Consider the following 13,820-nt stretch of genomic DNA (forward strand, 5'->3'; position numbering starts at 1 on the left):
CCCCCGGAGAAAATGACTTATACAAAAATAGATGGTGGTAAGATAACTAACAAGCTTTGCACAATGTATTGGAAATAGATAATCCATTTATGCAGTAATGATGACGCATCGATAGCCAGTTCATACAACTGAATCACCAAGACTGCTTGGCATGGATTTGAATATGATGCAGTGGTGTGGAACCTATTGAATTTGCAGGCTTCTTACCAACTCCTCCTTGAGGAAAGGGTTACTGAAACATCTCATCAGTTAATGAGTACGCTGGTAGCTTTGGTAAAGAAGATATTGGATTTATATCCCACCCTGTACTCTGAATCTCAGAGCGGTCACAAACCCCCAAAACAGACACCCTGTGAGGTAGGTGGGGCTGAGAGAGCTCTTACAGCAGCTGCCCTTTCAAGGACAACTCCTACGAGAGCTATGGCTGACCCAAGGCCATTCCAGCAGCTGCAAGTGGAGGAGAGGGGAATCAAACCTGGTTCTCCCAGATAAGAGTCGACACACTTAACCACTACACCAAATTGGATCTCTCTAGAAGAAGGGTCGGTCCTTGTACCCCACTTTTTGCTGCTGACAGGAGTTTCAAAGCAGGTCAGAACCACCTTCCCCTCCTCTCCCCACAACAAGCACCCTGTGAGGTAGGTGGGGCTGAGAGAATGTGACTGGCCTAGGGTCACCCAGCAGGTTTCACGGGTGGGAGACGGGGAATCGAACCCGGTTGTGCCAGATCCAAGCGCACAGCTCTTCCCCACTATGCCACACTGGCTGTTTGAGGGGAGTTCTACACATATTTCCATTATTCCAGAACCAACAGAAGGAAATGTATTCGTGCAAGCACTTATTGGACTGAAACAGTTCCGTTATATGTGACGTGAATTTTGTAAGAATATTTCCATATGACTTTTTTTTAATGAAATCTGTATAAATATTGCTGCAAGAAATTCTTTCAATTTATTAGTAATCTAAAGATAAAGGTGCAAGCACCAGTCGTTTCTGACTCTGGGATGACGTCGCATCACGACGTTTTCACGGCACACCTTTTACGGGGTGGTTTGCCCCATGGCGCAGAGTGATAAAGCTGCAGTCCTAAGCTCTGTTCACGACCTGAGTTCGATCCCAGTGGAAGCTGGGTTCAGGTAGCGGGCCCAAGGTTGACTCAGCCTTCCATCCTTCTGAGGTTGGTAAAATGAGAACCCAGCTTGCTGGGAGGAAAGTGTAGATGACTGGGGGAGGCAATGGCACACCACCCCGAAAAAAAGTCTGCCGTCAAAACATTGGGAAAGCAAAACGTCACCCCAGAGTTGGAAACAACTGGTGCTTGCACAGGGCACTTCCTTGACCTTTTTAGTCCCCAGTGCAAGCACCAGTCTTTTCTGACTCTGGGGTGACGTCGCATCATGACGTTTTCATGGCAGACAGTACTGTGATCTGAACTCTCTGCTCACGACCTGAGTTAGATTCCGGTGGAAGCTGGATTCAGGTTGCCGGCCCACGGTTGACTCAGCTTTCCATCCTTCCGAGGTCGGTAAAAAGAGTCCCCAGCATGCTGGGGGGAAAGTGTAAAAGGCTGGGGAAGGCAATGGCAAACCACCCCGTAAAAAGTCTGCCGTGAAAACCTTGTGAAAGCAACGTCACCCCAGAGTCGGAAATGACTGGTGCTTGCACAGGGGACCTTTCCTTTGCCATTAGTAATCTAGCCACGGCCTACTGTTGTATTGAAGGTCACCTGGAAGTTGGCAACCCTAGATTCTGATCGCTCTTCAGATTCCCCAATATCTCACCTAGAGCACTTCACGTCCCTTCTTGCGATCCACACCTTTGCTCCTGAGAAGCAAGAAAAAGTGCGAACGGGGACAGAGGGACTGGGGGCGGGAGAGAGAAGAATGCCTCCTAGAGATGCCATCACTCTCGTCTTCGCCCTCCTTCCTGCTGGGGATGGGAGATGGTTTCCTAGGAGACCAGCATCTCCCTGCAGTGGGCGCAGCAGCAGCATTGTGTCTGTGCATATGGGTATCTGCGGACATTTACAGGTCCCTCCCTGACAGCAGAGGTGCTAAACAAAGGCAAATATATTCCGTACACGCCGTGCACCCCCAGCGAGTGGGATCCGTGGCAGGCAGCGGGAGGAAGCCCTTTAAATAGCAATGCGTCACCAAGGTAACAGCCGACGTCCTCCAGAACCGCTTGACCTCAGGAAGCATCAACCGCGGGCATCGACTGCGCACGCCACACCCCTCGGGGATGTCACCCCAGGCTAAAGAGCATGAATACATATTTGCCGGAAGAAACAGGGAGGAAGGATTCCAAAGGGGAAGGAATCAAAATCCAGGGATTTATCAGTGACTCCTGACGTTCAGAGCAGAGAAACATTGGGGACGATACATTCGGGTGGGCAGCTGTGGTGGTCTGAAGCAGCAGAACAAAGTTTGAGTCCGGTAGCACCTTTAAAACCCACAAAGTTTAATTCTAGAACCAATTTGGAGTCCAGTAGCACCTTTAAGACCAAGAAAGTTTAATTCTAGAAGAGATTTGGAGTCCAGTAGCACTTTTAAGACCAAGAAAGTTTAATTCTAGAAGAGATTTGGAGTCCAGTAGCACCTTTAAGACCAAGAAAGTTCAATTCTAGAAGAGATTTGGAGTCCAGAAGCACCTTTAAGACCAAGAAAGTTTAATTCTAGAAGAGATTTGGAGTCCGGTAGCACCTTTAAGACCAAGAAAGTTTAATTCTAGAAGAGATTTGGAGTCCAGTAGCACCTTTAAGACCAAGAAAGTTTAATTCTAGAAGAGATCTGGAGTCCAGTAGCACCTTTAATACCAAGAAAGTTTAATTCTAGAAGAGATCTGGAGTCCAGTAGCACCTTTAAGACCAAGAAAGTTTAATTCTAGAAGAGATCTGGAGTCCAGAAGCACCTTTAAGACCAAGAAAGTTTAATTCTAGAAGAGATTTGGAGTCCGGTAGCACCTTTAAGACCAAGAAAGTTTAATTCTAGAAGAGATCTGGAGTCCGGTAGCACCTTTAAGACCAAGAAAGTTTAATTCTAGAAGAGATCTGGAGTCCGGTAGCACCTTTAACTCCAAGAAAGTTTAATTCTAGAAGAGATCTGGAGTCCGGTAGCACCTTTAAGACCAAGGAAGTTTAATTCTAGAAGAGATTTGGAGTCCAGAAGCACCTTTAAGACCAAGAAAGTTTAATTATAGAAGAGATTTGGAGTCCGGTAGCACCTTTAAGACCAAGAAAGTTTAATTCTAGAAGAGATCTGGAGTCCGGTAGCACCTTTAAGACCAAGAAAGTTTAATTCTAGAAGAGATTTGGAGTCCAGTAGCACCTTTAAGACCAAGAAAGTTTAATTCTAGAAGAGATTTGGAGTCCAGAAGCACCTTTAAGACCAAGAAAGTTTAATTCTAGAAGAGATTTGGAGTCCGGTAGTGCCTTTAAGGCCAAGAAAGTTTAATTCTAGAAGAGATCTGGAGTCCGGTAGCACCTTTAAGACCAAGAAAGTTTAATTCTAGAAGAGATCTGGAGTCCGGTAGCACCTTTAAGACCAAGAAAGTTTAATTCTAGAAGAGATCTGGAGTCCAGTAGCACCTTTAAGACCAAGAAAGTTTAATTCTAGAAGAGATTTGGAGTCCAGTAGCACCTTTAAGACCAAGAAAGTTTAATTCTAGAAGAGATTTGGAGTCCAGTAGCACCTTTAAGACCAAGAAAGTTTAATTCTAGAAGAGATTTGGAGTCCAGAAGCACCTTTAAGACCAAGAAAGTTTAATTCTAGAAGAGATTTGGAGTCCGGTAGTGCCTTTAAGGCCAAGAAAGTTTAATTCTAGAAGAGATCTGGAGTCCGGTAGCACCTTTAAGACCAAGAAAGTTTAATTCTAGAAGAGATCTGGAGTCCGGTAGCACCTTTAAGACCAAGAAAGTTTAATTCTAGAAGAGATCTGGAGTCCAGTAGCACCTTTAAGACCAAGAAAGTTTAATTCTAGAAGAGATTTGGAGTCCAGTAGCACCTTTAAGACCAAGAAAGTTTAATTCTAGAAGAGATTTGGAGTCCAGTAGCACCTTTAAGACCAAGAAAGTTTAATTCTAGAAGAGATTTGGAGTCCAGTAGCACCTTTAAGACCAAGAAAGTTTAATTCTAGAAGAGATCTGGAGTCCAGTAGCACCTTTAAGACCAAGAAAGTTTAATTCTAGAAGTGATTTGGAGTCCGGTAGTACCTTTAATTTAATTTGTATTTAAAAAAAAACAAAAAAATTACCTATAGTAGGAGCTTTTGTGTGCCTTAAATACCTTGAATAAACTTTGGTTGGTCTTAAAGGTGCCACTGGACTAAAAAATCTGTCCTACTGCTTCAGACCAACACGGCTGCCCCCCTGGATCTAAAGTTTAATTCTGAGTATGAGCTTTCATGTGCATGCACACTTCATCAGATATCCGAAGAAGTGTGCATGCACGCAGAAGCTTTTATCCAGAATTGAACTTTGTTCGTCTTAAAGGTGCCACTGGACCAAATTGTTCATTTGGAACAATCAAATGATTGCTTACAAGGCTCTTTTTTGTAAGCTCTAAGAGGATTGGCTACATCAGGGGGTAGGGCCTAATATGCAAAGGAGCTCCTGCTACAATTCTACCCCCGGGAACAATACTCCGGAATTCACTGGAATGTGCAGTGAAACCTCTGCCCCAAAGTTTTTAGAACACTGTTCGTTGTACTTCTTGGTACGAATGTGGGCCTTGTGCTTCAGCGCCTTGCTGGATCAGACCAAAGGTCCACCTAGTCCAGCATTCTGTCCTCAAAATGAGAGTCTGGATGTAGACCGAGGGGCTGAGGGTGGGCTACACTTCTATATGCCAAAATGGAGGGAAGGGAGTGGCCTCCTTGATACAGGCTAGGAATAATTGCAAAGGTTTCTGATGGTATATTTTGGTTTTTAAACTGCATTGCAAATCACTATAGGGATCAGATATTGTTAAAAGGCAGCCCCCCCCCCCACCCCATAATCTGCTAGCCCAGAGGCCCTAAAGATGGTGCCCGCCCATACCTTTCCTGGCACTACGGTTGCCAGGTCCAACTCTAGGAAATATCTGGGAACTTTGGAGGTGGAGCCAGGAGCAAGGGTGTGAAAGGCACGATTGAATTCCGAAGGGAGTTCCGGCCATTACATTTAAAAGGACCACACAACTTTTAAATGCCTTCCCTCCAGTGGAAATAATGGAGAATGGGAGCACCTTCTTTTGGAGGCTCATAAAATTGGACCCCTTGGTCCAATATTTTTGAAATCTGGTGTTTTTATTATTTAATAAAAGAGAGGCACCAGATATTATGCTGAAAATTTGGTGTAATGCCATAGAATTCACTTTCCAAAGCAGCCAGGGGAATTGATCTCTGTAACCTGGAAACCAGTTGTAATTCCGGGAGATCTCCAGCCACTACTGAAGACTTGCAACCAGTGTTCCCTCTAAGGTGAGTTAGTGTGAGTTAGCTCACAGTCTTTTTAGCCTCCAGTTCACACACTTTTGTCTTATAGCTCAGGAAAAAACAGCCCCAGAGCCAGGGGTGGAATTCTAGCAGGAGCTCCTTTGCATATTCGGCCAAACACCCCTGATGTAGCCAGTCCTCCAAGAGCTTACAAGGAGGACTGGCTACGTCAGCGGGGTGTGGCCTAATATGCAAAGGAGCTCCTGCTAGAATTCCACCCCTGCCTTGAGCAAACTAATTGATGCAGCAGCTCACAACTTTAAAGCCAGTAGTTCACAAAGTAGAATTTTTGCTCACAGGACTCCACAGCTGAGAGGGAGTATTGCTTGCAACCAGGGGTTGCTTTGTAGAAAAACAGGTGGTGGAGCTCATCCAGGGATTGTTACGCAGCTGCACATGCTATTCAATGGACAAGGAGGTGGAACTCTCAGAAGGAGGAGGTGGAACTCTCAGAAAGGTTCAGGAGCTGTGCTCCTGTGAGCTCCCACTGAATCTGAGGGTCAACTGTAGACATTAGATTTGGGGTGCCTGCAGCCCTCTCCAGCTGAATCCAAACCATGGACTCCAAAGACATTTTGCAGACCGCAAATCCTGAACTGCCCCAAACCTTGCTGTCTCCTGCATCCACCTCCCCAAAGTCTCCAGGTATTTTCCAACCCAGACTTGGCAACTCTGCTTTGCAGTTCAATCGTACTTGTCACAACATATGAACATGTGAACGTATGAAGCTGCCTTATACTGCATCTGATCCTCGGTCCATCAAAGTCAACATTGTCTACTCAGACTGGCAGCGGCTCTCCAGGGTCTCCAGCTGAGGTTTTTCACGCCTTTTTGCCTGGACCCTTTTTAGTTGGAGATGCCGGGGATTGAAGCTGGGACCTTCTGCTTACCAAGCAGATGCTCTACCACTGAGCCACTGTCCCTTCCCTGACCAGCAGTGGCTCTCCAGGGTCTCAAGCTGAGGTTTTTCACACCTACTTGCCTGGACCCTTTTTAGTTGGAGATGCCGGGGACTGAACCTGAGACCTTCTGCATGTCAAGCAGCTGCTCTACCACTGAGCCACTGTCCCTTCCCTGACCAGCAGTGGCTCTCCAGGGTCTCAAGCTGAGGTTTTTCACGCCTACTTGCCTGGACCCTTTTTAGTTGGAGATGCCAGGGATTGAACCTGGAACCTTCTGCTTGCCAAGCAGATGCTCTACCACTGAGCCACCGTCCCTCCCTTGCTTCTGGCTTCACCCCCCAAAGTCTCTTGGCTCCACCCTCAAAGTCCCATCAGATATTTTCTGAGTCAGACCTGCCAATCTTACCCTGTTCTCAAACTCTGTACTATGAGACTAATTAGCAAAGAAACCTGTCAAAAATCGAGGCAGAGGAGTGCATCTGTGTTCTCTGCTGCCCCCTGCTGGCCCCAACTGCCCCCTCCCCACCTCTCCGGTCCTTGGCTCATGAAATCACTTTACCTTCTGGCTGGCACAGGCCCGGCATCTCCCGGACGGTGTCGTCTGAGTCCTGAGCCTCTTCTTCGTCCTCTTCATCTTCTTCGTCTTCCTCAACGTCCTCAGCATAGTCCTCCTCCATCCAAGAACTGTTGGATTCCAAATGGCTCTGCGCCAGCCGCTGCACAGCTGCAGGGAATATGTAAAGACAGGATCATTCAGGATCGCCCAAAGTGGTTTTGAAGACACGGGACCTCCATTTCCCTAGCTTGGTATCTTTCAAGACGTTTCAGCAATGCGCCTTGAACTAGATGGCCCAGGCAAGCCTGATCTCGTCAGATCACGGAAGCCAGGGGTGGAATTCTAGCAGGAGCTCCTTTTGCATATTAGGCCACACCCCCCTGATGTAGCCAATCCTTCAAGAGCTTACAGTAGGCCCTGTACTAAGAGCCCTGTAAGGAATTCTAGCAGGACCTTCTTTGCATATTAGGCCACACCCCCCTGATGTAGCCAATCCTTCAAGAGCTTACAGTAGGCCCTGTACTAAGAGCCCTGTAAGGAATTCTAGCAGGACCTTCTTTGCATATTAGGCCACACCCCCCTGATGTAGCCAATCCTTCAAGAGCTTACAGTAGGCCCTGCACTAAGAGCCCTGTAAGGAATTCTAGCAGGACCTTCTTTGCATATTAGGCCACACACCCCTGATGTAGCCAATCCTTCAAGAGCTTACAGTAGGCCCTGTACTAAGAGCCCTGTAAGGAATTCTAGCAGGACCTTCTTTGCCTATTAGGCCACACACCCCTGATGTAGCCAATCCTTCAAGAGCTTACAGTAGGCCCTGTACTAAGAGCCCTGTAAGGAATTCTAGCAGGACCTTCTTTGCCTATTAGGCCACACACCCCTGATGTAGCCAATCCTTCAAGAGCTTACGGTAGGCCCTGTACTAAGAGCCCTGTAAGGAATTCTAGCAGGACCTTCTTTGCATATTAGGCCACACACCCCTGATGTAGCCAATCCTTCAAGAGCTTACAGTAGGCCCTGTACTAAGAGCCCTGTAAGGAATTCTAGCAGGACCTTCTTTGCCTATTAGGCCACACACCCCTGATGTAGCCAATCCTTCAAGAGCTTACAGTAGGCCCTGTACTAAGAGCCCTGTAAGGAATTCTAGCAGGACCTTCTTTGCCTATTAGGCCACACACCCCTGATGTAGCCAATCCTTCAAGAGCTTACGGTAGGCCCTGCACTAAGAGCCCTGTAAGGAATTCTAGCAGGACCTTCTTTGCATATTAGGCCACACACCCCTGATGTAGCCAATCCTTCAAGAGCTTACAGTAGGCCCTGCACTAAGAACCTCATAAGCTCTTGGAGGATTGGCTACATCAGGGGTGTGTGGCCTAATATGCAAAGGAGCTCCTGCTAGAATTCCACCCCTGTCGGAAGCAGGACCGACTCTGGCAAGTACTTGGATGGGAGACCTCCTTGGGATACCAGCAGTCGGGAGGGCAGGGGCAGGCTTTATTCAGCCACCTCTCTGAATATACCTCCAGGCCTCCAGTAAGGGTTAGTAACCAGAGGTCGCCATGACTTCCAGGTACAGACACACACGCACACACAAATGCACAAATACACACACAAAAAAAAGGTTTGGTGACAACGATCTATAAATTCACATAACCAATAAATGGAGCTGAATTCGGCATAATTCTTTCCCAGGGTTACTAGCTGCAGAAATTTATTTTTTTGTTTAAAAGTCAAGCTAGAATCATAGAGTTGGACGGGACCTCCAGGGTCATCTAGTCCAACCCCCTGCACAATGCAGGGGACTCACAAATACCTCCCCCTAAATCCACAAGATCTTCATTCATTCTAGCTTCTGCTTTAAAACCTCCAAGGAAGGAGAGCTTACAGTGACAGATCAGCGATGCTTAATTCTGTACAGGTGGAAATAAATTTACAGGTTTAATGATAAGTGTTGGGAGAGGCAAAACATGGAAGGCAGGTTTCTGATCGGATTTTTTTGTGTCTGTGTTTTTTGTGTGTGTGCTTTTTAAACGCAATAAAGAAATTTGGGCATTAGGGTAATGGAACGCTGGAAGACTGACTGTGGAAAATTCTCCGTAAGCATACCTGTAGACTAAGGTGCTCTGTATTTTACCAGGTTCCTTAAAGGATACTTTGAGTAAAGCAGATCTGAAACTAACATGGAATCTCCAGTTCAAGAAGAAATCATAGTCACCTGGCCCATCCCCCAAATCCCCAGATTTTTCTTGAGTTGGCAACCCTATTCTATGGGTCACACAACCAGGGCTTTCTTCGTAGCAGGAGCTCCTTTGCCTATTAGGCCACACACCCCTGATGCAGCCAGTCCTCCTGGAGCTGACAGGGCTCTTTTTACAAGGCCTGCTGTAAGCTCTTGGAGGATTGGCTACATCGCGGGGATGTAGACTAATATGCAAAGGAGTTCCTGCTACAAAAAAAGCCCTGGTCACAACAGCTTGGGCAGCTCGAGCCCTCCCACGGCCTGTGCTCCAGTTCGGTCCCGCCCCACTGAGCTTCCCACAGACTTTTGGCAGATTTCTTGCAACTTCCCGGCTATCGTGGTGGTTCCAAGGCTTCCGGATGAGACCTTCAGCCAGAGCAAAAAAATTTGTCCAAGGGCAAAGAAACAAAACTTCCTTCCCTACGCCTGTTTTCTTGGTATCGAGGGCAAGGCTTCCTACAGAATCTCTCTCCCCCCCTCCCCCCGGTTCTTCAGCTGCTCTGGCCATCCTAGGTAGGAATGCCAGTCTCCAGGTGAAACCTGGTGATCCCCTGGAACAGGGGTGGGGAACCTCTGTCCCGAGGGCTGCATGCAGCCCTCGAGGTCACTTGGTGTGGCCCTCGGGGATTACTGGGCCGAACTGAGCCATATGGCAGCCTCCCTGGGGCCTGGTTGGCCAGCAAGGATCGTGGGGCCCAGCTGCGCTGTGCAGCAGCCTCCCCAGGGCCAGGCAGGGATCACAGGGCCCAGATGTACTGTGTGGCAGCCTCCCTGGGGCCTGGCTGGCCAGCATGGAGCAGGTCGCCGGGGGATCCCCATCCCTGTCACTGCATGACATGCCCTGTGTGATGATGTCACCTGGAAGTGACATCATTGTGCCAGGCACGTCACACTGGGGATGTTCTAGGATTCACAGTGAAATTCAATGATACCGTAGAGTTTTTACCATGAATCCTAGAGCTCCATGCCAGGGACACTCGGGTTTGCGGTAAAACTCTATGGTACCATAACGTTTTTACTGTAAATCCTAGAGTGTCCCCAGCATGCTGACGTCACTTTGCGCAAGTGAGGGCAATCCCCCTGCCTGCAGCCAGGGGTGACCTAGCAACCTTATGCCATGCTGTCCATCCCCCTAAGCAGCCATTTTATCCAGGAGACCCGACCTCTGAAGAGCTGTTGTAAATCCAGAGTCCACCAGGATATTGACAACCCTATGACTAAAACAGGAATGAAACTGTAGCGTGTGGGGAGAATCTCTCTATCCGCCTGGCATATTTTTATCCTTCTCACTCCTCAAAGAACACAGGGAGGCAGCACACATTTCCTCTCCTCTGTCTTATCCCCACAACAACCTTGTGAGGTAGGGTCAGCTGAGAGAAAGCAAATGCTCCAACGCTGCCCGGAAACTTTCACGGCAGAGTTGGAATTTGAACCTGGATCTCCCAAATTCTAGTCTGATGTCGTCTAGAAAAGAATTTCAGGAAAGCGGTGGTACAGATCTTATAAAATGCAAGAATTTGCAAAACCAAGGGTGTAGGGAATATTTCTGTCCCTCTTTGAAATATCTCTGTTCCTCATCTAGACTGATCTTGAGTCAGTCTCTCGCACTAAACTACCTGACAGGATCGTTGTGAAGATAAAACGGGAGAGGACAGAACCATGTCTACTTCTCTGTGCTCTTTAGAGGAAGAAAGGGTTTTAACCCCCCCCCCCCAATATAGATAGGGGAAACCACCAAGGCATCTTGTTTTATAAAAACATAAAAAGAGCCCTGCTGAATCAGACCAGTAGTTCAGCTAATCCAGTCGCCTGTCTCACACAGTGGCCAGCCAGTTCCTCTGGAGGGCCAGCAACAGGGCAGAGAGGCTGAGGCCTTCATAAGAACATCAGAAGAGCCCTGCTGGATCAGACCAGTGAGCATCCATCTAGTCCAGCATCCAGTCACACATGCAGTGGCCAGCCAGTTCTTCTGGAGGGCCAACAACAGGGCATAGAGGCCGAGGCCTTCACAAGAACATCAGAAGAGCCCTGCTGGATCAGACCAGTGGTCCATTTAGTCCAGCATCCTGTCTCCCACAGTGGCCAACCAGTTCCTCTGGAGGGCCAACAACAGGGCAGAGAGGCTGAGGCCTTCATAAGAACATAAGAAGAGCCCTGCTGGATCAGACCAGTGAGCATCCATCTAGTCCAGCATCCTGTCACACACGCAGTGGCCAGCCAGTTCTTCTGGAGGGCCAACAACAGGGCACAGAGGCCAAGGCCTTCCTGTTATGCGTCCTGGCTCTGGGATCCAGATATTTAGTACCTCTGAATATGGAGGTTCCCTTCAGCCGCCATGGCTAGTAGCCGTTGATAGACTTGTCCTCTGTGAATCTATGTAATCCCCCTTTAAAGCTGTCTATTCCTGTGGACAGATCCCAGTCGGCAGCCGTGTTGGTCTGAAGCAATAGAACAAAGCAGTAGACAAATGCACCTTTAAGACTAAGTTTTATTCGGAATGTAAGAGCACACGAAAGCTTACATTCTGAATAAAACTTAGCTGGTCTTAAAAGGTGCACTTGTCCACTGCTTTATTCCTGTCACGACATCCTCCGGCAGCAAATTCCACATTTGAATCACTTGCTGTGTAAAGATGTATTTCCTTTTGTCCATCCTGAGCCTACTTGCCCATCAGCTTCATTGAATGCCCTCGACTTCTAGTCTTTTGGGAGAGGAAGAAAAACTGCTTCACAGTGATAGATTTAAAAAAAAAAACCAACCAAACCCACATATTCCTGTCTGCTAATCAACCGTAGCCATGCCCTCCTGCTGGAAGTATACAATAATAATAATAATAATAATAATAATAATAATAATAATAATAATAATAATAATAATAATAATAATAATAATAATAATAATAATAAATTTATTTTTGTATCCCACCCTCCCCTGCCAAAGGCAGGCTCAGGGCGGCTCACAGGCATGGTACAACCATGATTTCAATAAAATACAATCAATACAATAAAACAAATTAAAATACAATTAAATTACATTTATAAATTAGGTTAAAATTAAATAAGACAGCCATTATGTGTTAGTAATTAAGGTGCTACAATTCACAGACATATATAAGATGGCTAGAAGTCAATTTAGCCGGGTTCTATCTTAAAAGTGAGCTGAAAGAGGGAGGTTTTGCAAGCCCTGCGAAACTGATTCAGGTCCCGCAGGGCTCGCACCACCTCTGGAAGTTGATTCCACCATCGGGGGGCCATTGTTGAGGGCCATGCCCTCCTGCCGGAAGTATGCAGCTCTTCTTCAGTCATTTCCCGTAGCCAAACCGGTCTTTCACGCATGCATACAGATCGTTAGCATTATGCAGCTGACACCTTCACTCAGAACAATTGGAATGTCAATGAACATTCAGGGGCATTATCTAGGAGGGGCAAACACCTGCAAGGTTTTAAAAATCATCGTAAGGCCTTTTGCAGCCAATTTCTGCAGGAAACCACATCAAACACCCATGCCCAACCCAGTGCTCAAGAAAGGGGTGACCAGAATATTAACAGAAGACATCTTAACCAACCCCCCCAGCCCCCAAATAAACAGACCAGCTGCTCTGAGAAAGTACAGGCAAGGCACAAATTTTCTCACACCACCAGAAACGAGACCAGTGAAAAATCATTTCCTTGTTTGTTAGACTTGGCAGTGACCTAGTCCTCAGTGAGGAATGTGATTCGCCTGGTTTGAGGAAGAAAAACAACAGCCTCCGGAGCAAGAGAGAGAAAGACAATATCTTCTTTGTTGATGGAGAGATTTGCATCAGGTAACATCTGTCAACTTCTCTCTCCAACAGCCTCTGGTTTCTTTGTAGCCGTGCCTTGCTCCTGGGTTCCTTTTCTCAAAGCCCTGCTTCTATTTATTTAACCCCAGATTAACCCTGCTTCAAATGGCATGATTTGCTACAGCCTACCCACCCCATCCTTGAGATTTCACAAAATATGAGGAAGAGGAAATTGAAATAAGTTCATACGACAGCCATGTTAGCGGGGCTGGCCTGGCCACTAGGCCAACTAGGCAATCGCCTAGGACACCGGCCTTTTGGGGGCACCAAATCGGGCGCTCCCCACGTGACTCGATGACGTTATCAGTGCGGGGTGTGTGTGTGCCAGAAGTTAACCTTGCCTAGGGTGCCAGACGGTCTAGGGCTGGCCCTGCATGCCAGCCTCCAGGTGGGGCCTGGGTAGGGTTGCCAAGTCCAATTCAAGAAATATCTGGGGACTTTGGGGGTGGAGCCAGGAGACTTTGGGGGTGGAGCCAAGAGCAAGGCTGTGACGAGCAGAATTGAACTCCAAAGGGAGTTCTGGCCGTCGCATTTAAAGGGACGGCACACCTTTTCAATTCCTTCCTTCCATAGGAAATAATGGATGGGGCACCTTCTTTTGGGGCTCATAGAATTGGACCCCCTGGTCCAATCTTTTTGAAACTTGGGGGGTATTTTGGGGAGAGGCGCTAGATGCTATACTGAAAATTTGGTGCCTCTTCGCCAAAAAACAGCGCCCCCAGAGCCTCAGATACCCACAGATCAATTCTCCATGATTTTCTATGGGAATAAATCTCCATAGGGAATAATAGAGTTCCCAGCAGACATTTCCCTCCCCCCCCCCCCCGC

The 13,820-nt window shown here is 47.4% G+C and overlaps 1 protein-coding gene across 1 annotated transcript in view; it reads right to left on the bottom strand.

Moving 5' to 3' along the window:
• PPP1R1B (protein phosphatase 1 regulatory inhibitor subunit 1B) overlaps positions 1 to 13,820 on the bottom strand; it is a 95,148-nt gene that overhangs the window by 13,279 nt on the left and 68,049 nt on the right. The window contains exon 5 of the mRNA XM_060255961.1: positions 6,934 to 7,098. Within this exon, the coding sequence (XP_060111944.1) occupies positions 6,934 to 7,098 (165 nt within the window). The remainder of the gene's footprint in view (positions 1 to 6,933; positions 7,099 to 13,820) is intronic.

The sequence above is a fragment of the Heteronotia binoei genome, chromosome 15 (assembly GCF_032191835.1).
Source record: "Heteronotia binoei isolate CCM8104 ecotype False Entrance Well chromosome 15, APGP_CSIRO_Hbin_v1, whole genome shotgun sequence".
NCBI lineage: Eukaryota > Metazoa > Chordata > Lepidosauria > Squamata > Gekkonidae > Heteronotia > Heteronotia binoei.